The 20544-nt window shown below is 34.8% G+C and overlaps 1 protein-coding gene across 2 annotated transcripts in view; it reads left to right on the top strand.

Moving 5' to 3' along the window:
• The window catches only part of FAR1 (fatty acyl-CoA reductase 1), a 56814-nt gene that overhangs the window by 10263 nt on the left and 26007 nt on the right, over nucleotides 1–20544 (top strand). The window contains exons 2-3 of one of the 2 annotated variants that reach the window (XM_079103756.1): nucleotides 14236–14430; nucleotides 17023–17198. In XM_079103756.1, the coding sequence (XP_078959882.1) occupies nucleotides 14242–14430; nucleotides 17023–17198 (365 nt within the window). In that variant the 5' untranslated portion in view covers nucleotides 14236–14241. Of the gene's footprint in view, nucleotides 1–14234; nucleotides 14431–17022; nucleotides 17199–20544 lie in introns of those variants that run through there. The other variant, XM_079103757.1, reaches the window with a different exon arrangement.

The raw sequence follows: 20544 nt of genomic DNA, 5'->3' as shown, positions 1-20544 counted from the left end.
AGGTTCTAGAGTAACCAAGATATAGTAGAAAAAACACTGACTAGGCTATCTAGACCATTGGTTTTCACTATGCTTTCAGATAGGAGTTATAGAAAATCTTCTAGTATGTTCTTAACCTAGAGGCTTCTTTCATAGTACAACTAAAATGAATTGTGCTTTTGGCTAGAAGCATATCACCTTCAAGTGGTAACTTCTGATTAAATTTCACAGTTAATTGAACATGGGAAAATGAATTTATTATTCAATAAATGAGATTATTTGGTAGACAAAATATTTGAAAGTAGGAGGTCCATTGGGCCATATTTTAAAAAAGAATTGACTGACTAAAAATATATGTTGAGGAATAACTGTTGTATCCTAATCCTATCTGTTAAATATAAATAACAGGACACCATTGTTTGAACTGAAGTCCTGTACTAGGCCCTAACAGACCAGGCTAAAAATCAAAATGGAGTCACTCATGTAAAACTTTCACATCACCAAACTGAAACTAAGCTGTTTGTCTGACTTTCTGAGAAATCAGAATTAAAGCAGTAGCAGCAAATTTTCCAAATAGGCTTGTTTCAATTGGTATGATAATAAAGCTCCCTCTTCTTTAATTTGTAATACAATAAAAGGTAACTTGAAGTAACCTGATGTTAACCAATTAGTTATTATTCTAGTTCTGTTCACCTGTCCTCACTTAACAAGAAAAATAACTTTAAAATAACCAATCTTCTTTTCTGTTTTTGTTTATTTCTGCTTTCGTTAGCTTTTTTCTGTCTAACATCTGCTTAGCTCATTGGAATAATTATTCTGTTTTATGTAATAAAGTGTTTCATTGTAGAATAGAAATTGAAACCAACTGATATTGTTAAACTAAATTGTTGTAGTTTTATCCTTTGACATATTTGGCTACTGAGGAAAGGTTCCTGAGACTGCTGATCGATCACTCTCAAGACCCCTTGAAGAAATGGGGAGAGGTAATGCTGATAAGTCTCCTGTCTTCATGGAGCCATGAGGGTTGTAAGTCCCTCTTGGGCCATACTTTGTACTTTTTTGCATTGAGTCCACAATCTTTTGGTTTTGGGGGTACTGGCATTAGTTTGCATTGTGGGAGAGCATATGACTATGGTGTATCAAAGGTTGGTTTGCACTGTGGCATAGGAGTCACTGGGAAAAGCTGCAGTCCCCCACTCCCCTGCCCTACCCTTGGTGCTAAGAATCTAACCCAGGGCCTCATACATACTAGGAAAGGGCTTTACCACTAAGCTACATCCCCAGCCCCAAAGTTGTTGCTCTAAAGGTAGTTGACAGTGATGGCAGTCCTACAGGGGGTGTGAACACTGGTTCCCAGAATTCAAGGCATTAGAGTTCTATCTTCCTTTCTATATTTTTTGCACATACACTGAACTGCAACAAAACAAAACAAAACAAAAAATTGACTAACCCTAGTCTCAGACACAGAACCATAATTTGTGGATATAGTTCTAGCATTTAAAAACTATTAGGGTGCTTGCATGTCCTGAGATGGGCTTTATTTTTCCTTGAATTGGAGCTGTTTTTATACCACCTGTTTAGGCAACAGAATGTGATGGAAATTATATTGTGTGACTTCCAGGCTAGGCTAGGTCTAGGTCGGAAAAGTTTGGAGAGCTTCTACCTAGCTCACTAGAATTTTCTGGTCTTTAAGCCACTAGACAGCATTGTGTGCCGTCTGACTTGCCTGAGGTTACCATTCTTTATAAGGAAACCCAAACTACCTTATTGGGAGAGGTGAAAAGAGTTGGAACTATTCAACCAGAATTGCTTAGTGGAGCCCTTTGCAAATTCTTGATCTGCAGAAATTGTTAAAGAATTAAATGACTGTGTTGTTGTAAGACAGTTTTAGAATGATTATTATATAGTGATAACTAGAACAGAAAGATACAGTGGGTATGGGTACATAGACTTCAATGATTTGTTCTGCAATCTGAACATTTACCTTCTTTTGATCTTTCTTCTTTGGCATGTAAAACTTTTTTCCTGCCATTCTTTCCTGTACCCATGTTGAAAAAGCCATTCAATCCATAAGTGTTACATTTTTGTGATTGCAGCTTTCTTCATATGTGTTGGAATGAATCCATGATATATTACGACATGAAAGCGAATGCATCATCTTTTAGAAGCCTTTTGCTTTATATCTTAATTGTAGTTACTATATTTGTCCTCTTAGTTTCCTAGGGCTGACATAACATTTGCATAAACTTGGCTCCTTGGGACAACAGAAATGTGTTGTCTCACAGATCTGAAGGCCATGGGTAGGAAATCAAGGTGTCAGCAGGGCCATGCTGCCCTTGAAACTTATAGGGAAACTGAACCTATAGGGACATTCTTCCTTGCCTCTTTGGCCTTCTTTGCTGGAAGTCTTTGTTCCCTGCAGCTCCAATCTTTGCCACTGTTGTCACATGCCTAGCCTATTTGATTGTGTCTTCATATGTAAGGCCCTCTTTATAGATCATAGCAGTAAAATCTTAGACATTGTATTTTTAGACTGTATTGCTTTCCCATTGATGTTTTTCTAATTTATACTTTTTTTTTCTGAATGTTTGTGGAATACTGGAAATCATACTTAAAAAAAGAATTGGCAGTTTGGCTTCTTGATTTTTCATTTTATTGGAACATAGTCATGTGTATGTATTTATTGTCTGTGGCTACTGTCTTATTAGTCTATTTTAATTTACCACAATGAAACACCCGAGACTGGGTCACTTTATTAAAAAAAAAAAAAAAAAAAAAAAAAAAAACCAAAATTTATTTAGCTTTACAGATCTGAAGGGGTTGCATCTGGTGATGGCCTCCTTGTTGACAGAGTCCTAAGGCAGTGCAGGACATCACATGACAAAGATACACTGTGTGTCTGTTTGTATCCGCATCCTCTCTTTCCTTACAAAGCCAATATTCAGTCGTGGGAGTTCTACCCTTAGGCTCTCATCCTTATCACCTTCCAAAGCCCTTCCTGTAAACACCTTAGGTGGGATTAGGTTTCCACCCTTTTAATAACTCATAATGAGAATTAAAGCCCAGCAGGAATTTTGGTGGGGACAAACCATTTTCAAACCAGTAGCAGCTGCTTTTGGGCTATAGGAGCAAAGTGGAAAAGTTGCTACTGAGCAATGACCCACAAAACTGAAAATATGCACTACTTGGCCCTTTACAGAATCTTTTGCCAACTCCTGGTTAATAATATTTTATAATTATTTTGCCCTTTTATTTTATCCACATTTTATTTTTCTACATTTTATATATTAGGTTTTTAAATTTTATGTAAGGCATCAATCTAAGGAGGTATTAAATTATAATTTAGATTTGAATTTCCTTCAGTACTTCTACCAATTGGTCTTCCAGCTGAGAAGTATAAGAGAATGAGATAAACAGAATTGAGTTAATGACAACATAGCTTAGCGTGTGGCTTTTTTAAACACAGGAATTGCACCTAATTGGAGTTAAAAATAAAAGATTAATGAAATATTTTCTTTGTCCATTTGCTTTGTCCCTGGTAGGCCTTGACTTTGAACTTTTTCATGCTTAAGGCCCAGAGGATTCAGTCTTAACTGAAAACTAAATAGGTTCTACTTTCAGGTATAGCTGTAGATGGTAGAAATTTATAGAAAGTTGTATTGAATGATCATATGTTCATTTTGAGACTTTTAGATTCAGTGCTTAGTTTCCCTAAAGTAATTTATAACAGGTAAAACAAAACAGTTATTACAAAGATGGTTTGTCAATTACTGAGTATGCACAATAAATAACAATGCAGAAAGATGCATATAGGTAGAGTCAATGTAGACTTTACTGTGTAACAGGAACTTAGAGGCTGCTATTGCTAAAAACATTGACCTCTCACTTGGAGCTACAAATGTAGAAAACTTGACATCTCTGCCTCCATTTTACGTTTGTCTCCTTTACTCTGAATCAGTCACCTTGGATTCTAGGAGCAATAGGTCTCATTGATAAACATCTTGCAATGAGTTGGAATTATCCCCCCAGATAAATAACTTTCTTAGTATTGCCATAAAGTTTAACCAATCCCGAGATAATGTTCAGTCAGACCACAGTTTAAGCAAGACTGCTTGATATGCTTATTGTTGGCTCCCCTTGACTATATAATCTGGGAGTTCATGTAAGAACTTCTGAAGGCACTGGACTCTGGTGCCTTTGTCTTCCCAGTGTGGCTGAATTGATTAAAGTTGCTTTCCTGCTTTTCACCATTACTTTTCCATTTGGCTCTTGAGGTGAGTAGTTGGATCTGATTTGCTGTGACTGCCAGAGTTGGGCCTCTAACCTAGGACTCTCGTAAAAACTATGGTAATATTTTTGGTAGTTCTGTGTACCTTTACTCCTTTGTGAACATGGTAAACATTGTGGAAAAGGTGAATCTTTCAGGAAATAGTAGAGAGTCATATCTCAACATTACCCTGAAATGGGAGAGGCGAATCTTTCAGGAAATAGTAGAGTTATATCTAATTCTGAGATCAACATTATCCTGAAGGGGGGATTTTTTTTTTTTCCCACATCCCATTCAGGAAACTAAGCCTGTTCATCCACAGTTTCATATATAAGTAATTACCTGATTATTAATCTAAAATATTTTTCAATCTAATAAAGAAATGGAGCAAATTTAGTAGTGACAATTAGCAGAAGAAAGATAATAGGTCTTATTGTCACTTAAATAGATTTGTTGAGCCAGGTGCCATGGCATATGTCTGTAATCCCAGTGACTTGGGAGGCTGAGACAGGAGATGCAAGTTCAAGACCCATCTCAGCAACTTAGTGACACCCTAAGCAACTTGGTGGAACCCTGTCTTAGATCTCAAAATAAAAAGTCTGGGAATGTAGCTCAGTGATAAAGCAACCCTGAGTTCAATCCCTAGTACCAAAAAAAAAAAAGAAGATTTGTTTATTTTTTAAAATAAATGTGAATTTGTAATTGTTTTAAGACAAAAGATGGGTAGAGAGTGACTAATTTGAGGAGGATATTAGTTCTTTCAAAAATTGTTTTTGGGACTTTCTGATACCTGGTTTTTCTATTTTACAAAAAATAATGATTTTTAAAAATAGATAATACATGGACATAATGTGTGAAAGGATATGTAGTGAAAAGTAAATGTCCCTCATCTCTGTTTTGCAGGTACCCAGTTTTTCATAAAAGGGGTACAGCATATAGTGCATTGCATCTTGGTTTTTAAAATTTGTCTTGAGTGTTATTTTGTATCAATATTTGTTATGCCAGTTCACTCTTTTTAAATAGAGTGTACCATTATAGGAATATGCCAATTTGTTTACCTGTTTCTCTATTATTGGACAATTAGGTTTTCAATCTTTTGCAGTCATTGCTGCAATGAATACATCATTTTACATACATAAGAATAGCTGCAAAATAAATTTTTAGAAATAGCATTTCAGGGTCAAAGGTAATGGGCATTTAAGTTTTGGTAGATATTGCTTAACTGCCATCTTCATGAAGATTGAGTGTCTACTTTCTTTGTACACTTTTTTTTTAAATCATTTTTTTAGTCTTCACAAGTCTGATAATTGAAAAATGGACCTTTTTTATTTACATTTTCATGAGTAAGTTTGAGCATCTTTTAAAAATTTTTCAAGAACCATTTTTTTTTTAATGTTTACTTTCTATTTATGTCTTTTGCTTACCTAATTGGTTGCTAGTCTTATTAAAGTGTAGATGCTCTTTGTTACAGAAATTGGCCCTTTGTCTTTGATATGATGTGTTTCCTTTACAGGCCAATTATAGCCTTTTAAAACATCATGTTTTGGGTCAGAGACCATGGGTACATAATGTACAGGGATGTGTGTGTACATGTGGAGTATGAATGAGAGATAAAGGGAATAGTCTTGATATTTTCTCTGTTCTTTTCATTTGTCTTAAGTAAAACATTATTAAATAGCCTTAGTGTTCAGGAACACAAGGCATTAGTGGTGTGCTAGCGCTGGGAGTGAGTATACTTAAGCAAGGTTCCAGCATTACTTAAGAGCTTTGAGAAGCGGAGGATCTCAGACCCACTACAGACCTATGGAATTAGAATCTGCATTTTAAACAAAATCTCCAGGTCATTTTGTCTGCACATTAATGCTTGTGAGGTACTAGTAGAGGGGCTTACCTACTCTAAAAGACCTCCTAAGGAGAGTATACAAATTACCATTTCTAAGGAGATGTGGGGGTGAGTAGTGTCTCATGAACTTGGTACTAGATTGAACTGGTAATATTTGTAGGTATGGGATTTTGTGTTTGAAAGACCTGGAATAGGGTCTTTTTAGATGTGGCTTTATATATCTGCCCCTGGCCCCCAGAGACTTAGGTCCATCTCATAATACAAAAGGCATTCTGTCAGTCTCCAAGAATATACAAAGTCTCCTCTGTGACTCAAGGCAATTCTTAGCTATGAGTGCCTGTGAAAAATCAGAAACAAGTTACAGTGCTTCCAACATACAGTGGTATAGAATAAACACCATTCCCATCCCAAAAGGGAGGAATGGGGGCATAGAATGAGGGATGGAACCAAAGCAAGACATAAACCCAGCAGAGCAAATTCAAATTTTGTAACTCTATGTCTGGTGGCATCTGGGGGCATGTGGTGGCAAGGTGTGGGCACCAAAAAACTGGAGCAGCCTCACCCCTGTGGTCTTTCTTGCTGGTTGCAGCCCACATGTCCTCTCAGACTGACTCTGCTCATTGCCTACGGCTTTCCTTGGTAGACATTCCATATTCCTGGCATCTCTAACTTCTTGGGGTCTCCATTGCACTTTTGGCTTTACTCTTACAGTTTCATGTATTGCCCTCCCAGGGAGTACCTGCAGGAATTCTAATCTTGACACATTGCCTGGCCTTGCAGTCCTTTGAAGTCTTGGTAGAAGCCTTTATCCATGACCCTGTAATTCTTGGCATTCTTCATGCCTGCAGAACCAGCACCACATGGACCAAGGACTACATGGGCATGCCAGGGCTTACTGCTAGCAAAAGTAGTACTTGGGCCTGCTTCGACTGTGACTACAGAAGTCTCAGAGTGCCTGGACACCTGAGCATGGCAAAAAAAATCTTGGGTAAACACTTCATAAGTTGGCCCTGTGCAGGCGTGCTGTCCTCAAAGCAAAATCTTTCAAATGAGTTTACATTTTTACACTCTTGAAACTGTGATGGATGTGGTCTTGCTGATTCCTGAGATGCCCTCAAGGCATCTTTCCTGTTGCTTTGGTATGAAGTTCTTGGTTTCTTTTTAGTGGTGCTAATCTCTTCAACAACCACACCTTTGGCCCCAATTTTGCCTGTGCTTTTCTGGTCAAACTGCAAACTTTTCGGAATTTTCTGATCATCGTGCTCTAATTCTCATGGTAAACCTGACTAAAAGTTGCCAACAACACCCATGCCTACCTTTCAGGTGGAAGTTTCCCAAACTGAACAGGTATTAGGTTTGCAGCTTGCAAAGAATGTTTTGAAACCTCCATTTTATTGGAATATGTTTCTTCCATTTTACTCTGAAGATGGACCAGTGTTTCTTTTAAATGTGGTCATCTGGAAGCCTACCTTGAACTCAACTATGATTCTTAAATTGGAGATTGCTGCTTTGTAGTATTTATAAATGAAGACAAAACCTAGGAAACAGCATTCAAAACACAACACCTTTTCATTATATAGGAAAAATCCCCTTAAAAATAAACTTCTTTGAATTCTAGTGCAGAGAAGTTCCCAGGTACAGCTTAATCATTGAATATTATAAACCAAAATCAATCAGGTAATCATACTCAGTTCAAGGAATATAAAATATTAGATCCCCAGAAAACCCATTTTGTGTCCCTTCCCTTCCCCTCAAGATAACCACTGTCTTGACTACTGACACCTAGATTAGTTTTGTATCTATTTGAATTTTATATAATTGGAGTCACATAAGATTTATTTTTGCATCTGATTTCTTTGGCTAATATTTGAGGATTCTATGTAGAATTTATGGAATATCATTTACACATTTTACTGTTGGTGGATATTTGAGGTATTTTTTCACTTCTGAGATGTTACGTCTTTGAACCTTATTGTTCAAGACTTTCAGTACCCTTGTATATTTATTTTTTGGTTAAGTATTCCTGACTTCGAAGAAATTACAAGATTGTACAGAGTATGCATATGTTCTTGGTGAATATCATTAGTTTTCCAAAGTGATTGCACCCTTTTCTAGTACTAGTAGTGTTATGATGTCTCTAGTTGTTCTGTATTATCATCTGCAAGTTTTAGAATAGCCAGGGCAAAGGGATTACCTGTGTACATTGTACGTCCTAAAGCTGTCATGAGACAGCCTTGATTTTCTTCTAACTTATGAGTATCTGAAGGCTTATTAACTCTTACTTCAGACATTATGTATGAATGGCTTATAGATTGATTTGTGAGGCCTTCATTTGTGTGGTATAAGCTTGCCTTTGCTAAAATCATTGATTTTTTTTCCCTCAAATTAAAAAGCGAGTATATGTGCATATGAATATTATAGTGTCTAGTTCAGAGAGGGAATAACTTTTGGTACTACTTCAGTAATTTTTTTTCCTAGTCTAAAAATTTACATTCATAAATAAGTTATCCTTTTTAGAAAAATAAACCATTAAAAATGTTTAGACTATTCTGAAACGTTATTGATCAGTTTGATTTTTGAAGGACCATACTGAGAATCTCTGCCATGGACATAACAGGAAAATTAATAAGGAAATGTAATTGTGTGCCTACTCTTTAATTTGCTACATTTAATTGACACATCAATGGTATGAGGTAGAGGACAAGTGAATGGTTCTATTATCTCTGTCTTAGAGATGAAGAAGCTATAAAATGAAACCGATAACTAAACTTAACCCCAAGGTGTAAATGGGTAAGCCTGGCTTCCACCCCTGGCTTGCTAGACTAAGAACCTCAGGGCTTGGCACTTGGGTGTTAGAAAGCCTTTGCTTGAACTAAGGATCACCTTGCTTAATACGAAGTGATTTATAAGCAAAGTCTGATGTTTCACTTAGTACTGAAATGGTATTTAGTTTCTAATAGCTCAAAATTCAGTGATTGTATTCATAGGATTACATTGATATAAATATTTGTAGAAATGTGTTCGAATTTATTGCTCTTAAGCAAGGCTACAGAGCTTCTTGTCTTTTACCTTATTACAACCATTGCCCTGGGGTTTTTGTTTCTAATGTTCCTGTGGAGAGTAGTCTCTGCCCAATGCCACATTATTCCATGTTGTATGGAATAGCAGTTTTCAGGCTGTGCCTAGCCCTGAGTTACTCCATTGTATTAACTAGCATTTTGCCATGAGTTGCTCCATTTTGAGTATGTGTCAAGGTAGAATAACTCTACTTGCTTGTGTAAGTAAATAACCAGCATTTGCCCAGTACAACCATAAGACACAAACTGATGAATAATTTATTCATTCCAAGAAAAAATTAGTACTTGTAAACTTATCAAATTAAATTAGAAGAACATGGACACTTGCACATATCAAATCAATAGAAATTCCAGACATATGAAATTATGAATCACACCAGATATAATCCCCTAAGACTCATAAAAGTAGAGGTACATTGAACTGTGGCATGAAAGGACACTAACCTCTTTCCTAGTCACTTGTCATGAGCCTTAAGAGGATCACCACAACAAAGATTCTTTTCCTGTTCCTGATTTCAACTCAGCACTCTTTCTCCTGCCCTCACCTTGACAGCTCTGGGTACTGGGTTGTTAAATCCTTATCTAGTCACCTGCAGTGACTCTTGCATTGTATCTGCTTTCTGCCTTTACACTTGGAATGGTCCCTTCCCCTCCTTTCTGTAATATAACCTGTATATATCATAGTGTGAAGTGTGATGTGTGACTTGAGTGTTATAGAATAAAATAGATTGGAATAGAATAAAAGAACTTGCTGTAAAATGAAACCATGTGTATTCAATGAATTAAAGCTGATGAATTTTCTAAAATAAATTCTAACGTGGAAAGACACAAACATATTCAGTGCATGTTAATGGTATAGCTCACTCACATCAGTTCCAATGAATGATTCTGTCAAGGAAAGTCTTACAGTTGGTTAGGATTGGAAGTAAATCCCCTGATCTTTGATATGTGCTCATTTCTTAACCTGAGATTGATGTCTTCTTTTTTTTTTTTTTTTTTTTCCAAATTGATGGTGGTTATAATTAAGTCCACCTAAGTGATTATGAGTCCAGTTCTAAGTCTGACAGTGGACCTCTGTCTTTTCTTCCTCTGGTTGTCTGCCTTTGGAAATGGTCCTCAGGGAAACCTGGTCTAGTTGCCTTTGAATTATGTCTGTTCAAGAGTCTGCCTAAATCAGTTAATATTGCACTGGCATTCTTTAAGGATTCCTCAACTAGAATTCACCTTATTTCATGTTAAAAATTTCTGTGAAGCAAATTCTTTTGTATTGTATGCTTTTAGTTAAAACCAGAAGGCCTCATGAAGAAGGCTGGGTTTCCTCTTGTAGTGAATCATACAACTTTAGAAATGGGTACAGCCTTTAGAATCATCTCTTCCAGTCCCTACATTTCCTTTGAACTTCTTTGCTAGAATGGTGCATTCAAGTCCTTATCTGTAGGTTGATGCCTTCATCTTACTTTTATGCTTTCTGTAAATGTGGGGTTTAGTTGGAAGATACCGGTTTAAGTTTGACTCTGCATACAGACGTGTTCAGTAACATTAGGCAAGAAAAGTTATTGGAGATTTGTGGAAAGTAGTTCTGAAGGCATGAAAGGTAACAGTTTGTGCTTAATATGTGTTTGCCTTTCTTCGCTTTATTGTATATTTTTCTCATCATTAATGAGCCTTATGTAATACTTTGTTCTTATTTTACCTGGTTGTTTCATGGAATTGCTTCTCATTTCTTCTTTCCCTGTTCCCCACTTCCCATATGTTGTGTCACACCATTTTTCCCAGGTTGGACTTGAATTCGTGATCCTACAGCCTCAAATCCCTGAGTAGCTGGGACTATAGCACAGTGTGCCACTGTGTCCAACTTAAAGCTTAGAGAATTAGATATAACTGATTCTGTTCTCAGGATACTAACATTTATTTAGTAGGTAGCTGTCATTAATACTTACCAGATTGTTCTGGTATATTGATGCAGAATTCTACATATTTCCCATATAAGGTTATTATACTTTATAGTTCTAGTTAGGCTTCAGTCATTGAAATCTTGAAATAGTCTCAGACCTGAAGCAGCTTACAACTAGGATAACCATGTAATTTATTATGCAAATTGTGACACTTTTGAGAAAGGGAACTCTATATAAAATTAAGCTGGGGTAGCATATATAATAGCATATATGTCGTGTTTTAGGCAGACCAAGAATATGTTGACCCTCTTTTTATTTTTTTTAAGTAAATATTTATTGAAATACAACCTACATTAAGAAATGGACAATTTGTTGAATATTTTAAAGTGAGCCATCTGGATCAAGAAATAGAACATTACCAGTATCCCAGAAGCCTTCACATTTCCTTCAGGTTACTACCTTTTCCACCCTGCTAGGTAACTGTCATTTGACTTCTAACCATAGATGAGTTTTATCTATTTTTGAACTTTATGTAAATGACATTTATACCTGACCTCATTGATCCAGTGTTCTTTTTGTGAGATCCATCCATGTTGTTTATAGCAATAGTTCCTTCCTTTTTGTTGTTTTAAAATATTCCATCATGTGAACGTACTGTAGTTCATATACTGAACTGTTGACAAACACTTGGGTTGCTTTAATTTTGGGTCAATAAGAAAAATGTTGCTATAACCGTATTTGTTAGTCTTCTGGTATGTGTGTATATATTTGTATATATGTATGTATGTATGTACTCAGCTGGGTGGGTATAGAATTAAAAGTGGAATTACTAGATCAAATGATAAGGGAATATTTAGCTCCAATAGTTCAATACCACTGTTCCTAAGGAATGTACTTGTCTGCGCTTCCTCTAGCATAAATGAGACTTTCAGTTACTTTTGAGCCCTCATGGTCTAATGACCTCCTAAAGGACCCACTTGTCAATGCTATGACAAGGCCAAGAATTTTGAAGGAGGCATATTAATGCCTAGCACCATTAAAGGGAACAAATCAGTAGTACAGTCACAGTGTCCTGCATCCACCACTCCATTAGTTTGAAAACGTTTCTATCATTGTAAAACTAAGCTCCTTACGCAGCTTCTCTCCACTCCCTACTGTACTACTTACTTCCAGCCCCCTGGCTGCCATCAGTCTGCATTCTGTCTTTGTGGATTTATCTATTCTGAATATTTCATATAAATGGAATCAAACAATATATGACCATTTGTGTCTGACTTCCACCCTTGATATGTTTTTGAAGCTCATCCATGTTGTATGTGTCAGTAATTATTTTTTAGAGCTGAATAATGGATTTTTGTGTGTGTGTGTATGTGACAGATTGTATATTTATTTGCTGATTGACATGCAGAGCGTTTGTGCTATTTGAACTTTTAGGAATGGTACTGCTATAACTTGTGTCAACTTGTTTGAGTACTTGTTTTTGATTCTTTGCGGTATGTATCTAGGAGTAGAATTGGTGGGTCATATAGTTTTATGTTTTAACTTTTTAAAGAAATGCCAAACTGTTTTCTATAGCAGCTGAACTATTTTATGTTCCCACTAGCAGCACATGAAGGTTCTAATTTCTCTGATCTTTGTCAAAATTTAGTATTTCCTATAATATTGGTATTTTTGATGATAAGTGGCATAGTGGAATTTTTCTTACTTCATTATCTGTTGGTACATGTGTACGTGTAAATAAGTGTGTGTGTGTGTGTGTGTATATGTGTGTGTGTATATATATATATATGTATGTATAAGTGTGGGTGTGTCTAGAAATAGATTTTTACCCCCCAAACAAAACTTGTATCTGGTGACCTTGTTAAATTCACTGGGTAATTCTAATAGTTTATTTATTGGATTTTCTGCCTCTATCTGAATTGCTGATTTTCATTGCTTTCATAGTCTTTGTTTCTTTTTCATGGTAGTTATTATTTTATGTATTCTTATAAATGGGTTAGAGGATATTTATAAGAATTTAAATTCTCTTTAAATTTTTCATTATTTCAGTTTCCTTTTTAGTTTTCTGTTGATTTTTATTTTGGTTGTTTTGTATGTATTTTTAAAGTACCTAATGATCTTTGGTGTACTTATTTATGAAGGACTATGGTGTTTGGTTTTGGTGACTGATATTGGCTTCCTGGGTTTTTATTTATTTTTTAAAATATTTTAATAGTTGATGAGCCTTTATTTATTTATTGATATGCAGTGCTGAGAATCGAACCCTGTGCCTCACCCATGATAGGCAAGCATTCTACCACTGAGCTACAACCCCAGCCTTTTTTTTTTAATTATGAAAAATGAGGATGTATAGTACATATATCCACATTCTAAAGAAGACATAAATATAATCAAAGCTGCTTCTCTGATTGTTTCATACTCCTCAGGCATATCCTATATGTGTGTGTTTCTAAACAGTACGGAGCATTGTTTTCAATATGTTTTAGCTTTATGTTTGAAACCTTCACCTTGTTTTTGTCTTTACTCATCATGGTTCTTTTGTTTATTCATTATCTTAGTGTTATCTTTTTTCTACTGTTTCAGTGGAATTTGGGTAGAAAGGATAAGTTAGCCAATGTTTTTCTTACTATGACTTTTTTAAAAAGGGAAATTTAAGTGCCTTTTTGGCTCTCCTGTCACTAAGAGACACATAGGAGGAAGGATTTGGTATTACCTCTTCTTGTTTCAAGGTAAATCTAGCAGTGTCATACAAGTTGGGCAGTTGAGTCTTATTGCTGACCTTTGGTGTTACAAATTCCTTGGGGAACAGAGAAACACCATTCAGTTATATTTAAAATTTTAACAGAGAATATATAGAGATTTGGGTTCTGATTGCTAGAAGGAATCTTTAGAGATCATCTAGTACCAACTGTACTAAAGAAATTTAGGCCCAAAACAGGTGAATGAATTATCTGAGGTCATTCAGGAGAAAAACACAAGGTTAGAACATGCTGGGGTCTGTTCTTCTTTTCACCTTACTACAGTTAACCAGAGGTTAGAGTAGTCCTCTCTTACAAATGTTCAGTTTTGATTTTTGCTTGTTTTTAAAAATATTTATGTGAATACTAAGAGATTTTCTACTAAGAATGGACATATATCCTTGAACTAATGCTTCCTTGTTATGTTTTTCTTAAGGTCAAAATGGTTTCAATCCCAGAATACTATGAAGGCAAGAATGTCCTCCTCACGGGAGCTACTGGTTTCCTAGGAAAGGTGCTTCTGGAAAAGTTGCTAAGGTCTTGTCCTAAGGTCAATTCAGTATACGTTTTGGTGAGGCAGAAAGCTGGACAGACACCCCAAGAACGAGTGGAGGAAGTCCTTAGTGGCAAGGTAAGTGTGGAGAATGATCATGTGGAGGGGAGAAAAAGTGTGGTGAGTGTCACTAGCTTAGTATATATCCACAGTATCCTGAAAAAAATTAGTAGAAGAAAAAAATGCCTTAATTTCCTATAGATAGCAATAAATTGCTTATGACTTATGAATCAGTATGGGAAAAAGCTTTCACCTGTGATGAGCAAAATTTTTTAACAAGTTTCAAATTACCTTTATAGTAGATAGTTAAAGTATGACTTTAGAACTTTTGAAGCAGTTTATTTGTAATTACTAAATACTTTAAGTAGTCTTCAGATAATAATAATTAGGTAGGTTTGAACTACCTACTATGCTATGAGACACTGTGCTTTGGTAATACTTTAAAATTTATAACTACCAGAATTGCTTCTTAAAACAGTATTAGAAAGTGGAGAAGTCAGATACTCCCATGGAAAGATGACAGAGTCATCATATAGAATATGTCAGACATTTTTAACCTTTAGAAAACTATTGCTAAGAAAAACTGAAATGAACTAGAATAAAATTATTTCAGAATCAGAAATTGTGAATTGTCTCAATGAAGGAAGTTTATCTGACATTAATAATGACATTAAATTGAAAAGTTCTAAGCCCAGTTTTGGTAAGGAACCTCACTATAGGCATATTACAAAATGCAGTTGCCATTTAAAAATGCATTTATTTTGGAACAAGAACAACCCTCATCTGAATACCTAAAGTTTTTTAGTCCTGTTTAATTAAAGAAACAAACAAAAAACAAAAACAAAAAAAAAACCCCACCAAACTGCAGGAAACGCCTCCATAGCTACCAGTCAGACTTTTCACTTTGAATGAACCTCATAAATCTGTAAGATGTTTTGTTGGATTGAAACTAATTATCCTTTCTCATTATTATTTCTTTGACACTATGCAGTAGGTACTCCTCATTATGTTGCTTTTTACTTTTTTAAAACTCTGGGATATAAGATTCCTTCTTAAAAATTATTCTTATACTTTTTAATTATTTAAATTAGTATACATTGGTCTCCCTTAGCCAGTTTTGCTCTTTTTGATTCTTTACTGAACCCTTTTGGGAATCCATTACTTCCTTAAAACCTATGAGAAAAAGGAGTCATTGAAGGCTTTATAAGACTATCAGACTCCTCCTGGAGTTTATAATCCTTATCCCTCAAATCTAGTCATTGGTCAAATTCAGTTTGTGTTATCTCCTAAATCCCTCTAAAATATATCAATTTGTTCATCCTATTCTGGAACACTGTTCTTCTACTTTATATGCTCAGGACCTTCCCTCTCTCTCACTCCTCCCTCTCTTCCCCAGCACACATTTCGGCATTACATTTATCCTTCAGGTTCAGCTTACATGTCTCCTGAAAGTTGTATGTGGTCTTAAACTGGATTAGTAATTTCTCCTATGCAGTCTCATAACACTGTTTTGTTACTCCTGTTTTACTAATTATAAAAGAATATTTTAATTGTCCATTTACCTGTCTAGATTTTACTATTAGACTCTAAAAGTTTTTGAGGGAATAATAGTCTTGCTTTCTTGTTTTCTTAGTATACAGAAGGTACCTGGCCCATGTGAAATACTTAGTAAATATTTTTTTTAATTCTAAGAGTACATTAATATTTGAGAAACTGGGAGTGGTAAAGGGGAAGACTGTTAAATCTAAAATTGTTTATTTAGGAAGGTGAAAGTGATCACATATGTTACAAAGACTTTCTTCCCAGGTTAGGAATCTTTCTTAAACCTAAAGCAAAGACTGTAAATGCAGTGGCAAGTCATAATGTGGTAGAGCAGTGATCTGGACAGTAGTGGCATTGTCACTCTTATCAAGCCTAGGATAAAAAATTCAAACTTGACTCAAATGAATGTGCCTTTCCTTACCCTATAATTATCTTTTGGTCAAATAGGTTATCTAGCAAAAATTATTTCTTTGGTTTTATTTAAGAATTGAATTTCCAGTTTGAATCACATATATGTGTGATAATATATATATGTGCATGTGTGTGTGATGTCTCATATATATATATATATATATAAAACTTTCCAAATTTGTCCAGTTTCTGGTATACATATTTGCTTCCCAAAATGTTTTGCCCCTTTAACTTGTTTACTTCTTTTTTCTATTAAATAATTTGTTCTCAGATTGTAAGGTAGAATATGAATCATGGTGTTTTACTCTACTGAAGAGAATAAAACCCAAATAAAATAAAGTGATAAATTAAGGTCTGAATTTTAGAAAATTGATAATTTTAAAACATTGTCCTTATATCTGTATTGCTTAAGTCTATTCTGAGGAATAATGTAATATAATTAGCCAAAGTACAAACAGTTCATAGTCAACTCTGTAAATTATCAGCACTATGTCCTTGGCAAACTGCTTGACTTCCTTGAGTCTCAGATTTCATATCATTAAAATGTGGATAATATGTGGGCCTCATACAGTGTTTTCTGAAAGAATAGCAAATTTAGGAATTGTTTAATTTATTTTTAAAATATTTAAAATGCTGTTGGTGGGGAAAAGGATTTATAATGGGTCTTAGAAAGTGGAAAAATACTACCCCAAAATAAATCTTTTCCCCTTTTGATAGCTCTTTGACAGATTGAGAGATGAAAATCCAGATTTTAGAGAGAAAATTATAGCAATCAACAGCGAACTCACCCAACCTAAACTGGCTCTAAGTGAAGAAGATAAAGAAGTCATCATAGATTCTACCAATATTATATTCCACTGTGCAGCTACAGTAAGGTTTAATGAAAATTTAAGGTAAGGACAGGTATTTGAACTTAAGTATACTCAAAAGATTTAATTTTAATTCTACTTTGCCAAGTCATTTTTAAAAGTCATTTGAAACTGCTTGCCATATGTCAAGAGTGACTTTCAGTGTTTTACGGAACGTCAAAAGAACTCCCTCCTTGTTATCAGTTTTAAAACATAGGATAACTGCTGTATTTTGTTAGAAGTTGCTGTGAATTTAAACATGAGACAGGAAAAGGCAAGAAATGGAGTAGGAGATAGAAAAAAGTTAACCTTGAGTAAGAGTATTAGCCTTAAAAACTTAGTATTTGCCTCTGCTTCCTGTAATTCTTTCATAAACTTATATCTGAAAATTAAATTAGACTTGAGTTTTGTGGAATATGATAGAATGGCTTATAAATTTAAGTCACACCTTGTTGTCATTTTAAAAATACTTCTTTGATAACATTAAGTTCAAGATACATTGGGCTTTAGGATGTCTGTTTCAAGAAAAGAAGAACATTCTGAGTGTTTGCTATTTCAGAAAATCTAAAAGAATATCCATTTCAAATAATGGTTCTTAGAGCATTGTTTTTGATGGTATGTCCCAAAATACAGTTTTTATAATTTTAATCTAATTGTATAGTCTTTCATACCAGGTAAAATGGTGTGACTTTCTTTTTAGGTTTCAAAAGTATTTGAAGGTTTTCTCTTTAACATTGTTTTTAAATTAAGTTCTTAATTACAAAGGTTTTGACATTATACCTCATATTATCTTTATGGAATATAGAAGTATAAACCTTAATAAGCATTACATAATATGAGCATTCACTACCAAAGCTTTATTCCTGTATTCCATTTGAAGACACTGTAATACTTCCTTACATTTTTGCTTGTAGCACTTTGTAGTTTTCAGAGTATTTTCTTATTCATTATTTTATTCTATCTAATTTTACCCTCTGTAATATCATAGGCAACTCCATTTTACACTTGGGGTAGTTGAAGCAGTATTATAATGAAGAGAGAGCAAGAGCTTTGGACTGTCGTACCTTAGTTCTAATCTTGACTTTGTTGTTTATTAATTGATACATTTGGGAAAGGTGTTAACTTTCTTGAGCCTCTGTTTCCTTAACGATAAAATTGAGAAAATATTTCTGGGAAGATGTGTTCTTTTTTTCATAAAGTTAAATGAGGCATTGTTTTTCTGTTCCTTGTCAAGTCATGAATGTTCATTGACCAAGCCCTAGTCATTACATCGAAGTTCTTGTTTCTCTGAAGCAGTTTCAGTGGATGTTAGTATCTAAATGGTGATAAGACAGTATTAAATATGGGCTAGACATTTTTAATATACTGGAGGTTGGGCTGTAATAGCTACTTACAAAACATTTACTTTTCATAACCATTCATTAAGTTAATCCACCAGTACAAAATAGCATAAATCTTTCACTGCCAAGGGGAATGGGGAATTCAGGTTTTACTACAACATATTATGCCCAGTATCTTGGGGAGAAAAGCAAGAAAAGGTACACATAGATTCTATTCACAAAGTCCATATAGTCTAATAGAAGAAATATAGTATGCTTAAATAACCATAACAATATAGAAAATATGGAGATAGTAAATAACGTGCATTAAGTGCTATGAAAGTTGAGAGGAGGTAGAGCTTATTTCTTTTCGGATATGAATGGGAAAAATTGATAGCCGTATTAGGAATTATAAAGAAATACAAAAGGTAAGGGGAGAAATGATATTGAAGATAATGAAGAGAGTTACTGAAGTAGTTGGTTATGGGGTCTGGTATTCCTTGGTGGGAGAGATCCAGTAGAGTTGAGAATAGAGAAATGCCAAGAATCTGAAGACCAGGATGAGGATAATATATACTTCTAAGAGATGGATGGACACAACATGTGGTTAGGGGAAAATTCATAATACAAGATTTCAAAACTGGAGTAATTCTAGGTGATAAGTTCAGGGTATAAATCTGGAAATAGATTTTCTGAAATAAACAGGAGTATATTTGATGATTAGAAAAGATCAAGAAACTGTTGGGTGTAAGGGTAATTGATTCTCAAACTTCAGAATGTATTAGGATTCCTGAATGTGTTAAAATGCAGATTCCTGGAATGCACTTAACCAGTTCTGATCCTTTAGTTATAAAATAGCACCCTAGAATCCCAGTTTTAGCAAGATCATTAGGGATATTTAGTATCAATCAGATCTTGTATTATACTTTTAGAATCACTGCTTTCAGAATCAGCTTTGAAAACATTTTTAAAAGTACATATGCCTGGGTCCTCTACCCTAAGATGAATTCTTCAATTCCTGAACATAGTGTCTGTATTAAAGTTAAAAAAAAAAAAAAATAAGGGCCATTTCAAAATCTTAAATAAGCAATATTTTCTCCAGGTGAAAGAGTGGAAGAGAGAAGTGTCAAATGGTCTGGGTAACTTATTTAAAATGTAGTTTCTTAGACCTCATTTCAGACCTTCAAAGTGTGTGAGTATGAGGTCCAGGAGTCATTTTTAATAAACTTTCAAGTGTATGTTCTGCTAAGGATGAGAGCCCTGGTCTTTAGAAGTACTCTTAAATAGCCTAAAGAACCCAGGATGGCTGTAGAAGACAGATGAGTAAGAAAGTTTGTTGGTAGTTCAAGCTGAAATTTTTCTTTATCCTTTTCCTTTTTTCAAGTTATTTTTTATGTCTACATTAATGAAGGACTACAGTTACAAAGACTTGCTCATTTCCTACCCCTCTTCCAAAAGCCTATCTCAAGATGCATTTATGGCTTCATATAACCAAAACATAATGAGAAAATTATTTTGTTTAGTACCAAATGCTTTCTGGTCTAACACATCAGGGTCTCAGCCTGAAATTCAAGGGAATAGAAATTGGATTGAGGTAAAATAGAAGGAGTTTAACTAGCTTGGCAGAGATACCAAGAGCTAACTTATGTGGGCCCAGAAAGACTTTACATTTGTGTTCTTCAGATGGGGTTGGGGGAGTCAAGGCACAGTAGTGTGCCTCTCAAGTTCCTTATTTTCAGTGACCCAGAAACTCTGTCACCATCAGAAACCTCAGAAACCTGTAACAGAATATCCCTTGTGTATTTTCCTGAAACATTACTCTCCCTACTCCCATTGTTTTGCAAATGCACAAGAAAATAGCACATTCTCTGTTAGTCTTGTAAATAGTATCTTCTCTGTGAAATGTCTTGCTGGATTTCAATTTGAACAGATTTTTCCCCCCTCACTTGGAATAAGAAAAGAAAAAAATATACCTGTGATTATAAGACCCCAGCCCGATTTTATTAAATTTTTTTTTCTTACAGGGTTTTTGGTAGGATCCTCATATACTATTAAATTTAAAGAAAAAATGA

The sequence above is a fragment of the Sciurus vulgaris genome, assembly GCF_902686455.1.
Source record: "Sciurus vulgaris genome assembly, chromosome: 11".
Lineage (NCBI taxonomy): Eukaryota > Metazoa > Chordata > Mammalia > Rodentia > Sciuridae > Sciurus > Sciurus vulgaris.
This window is presented reverse-complemented; position numbering and strand designations above follow the sequence as displayed.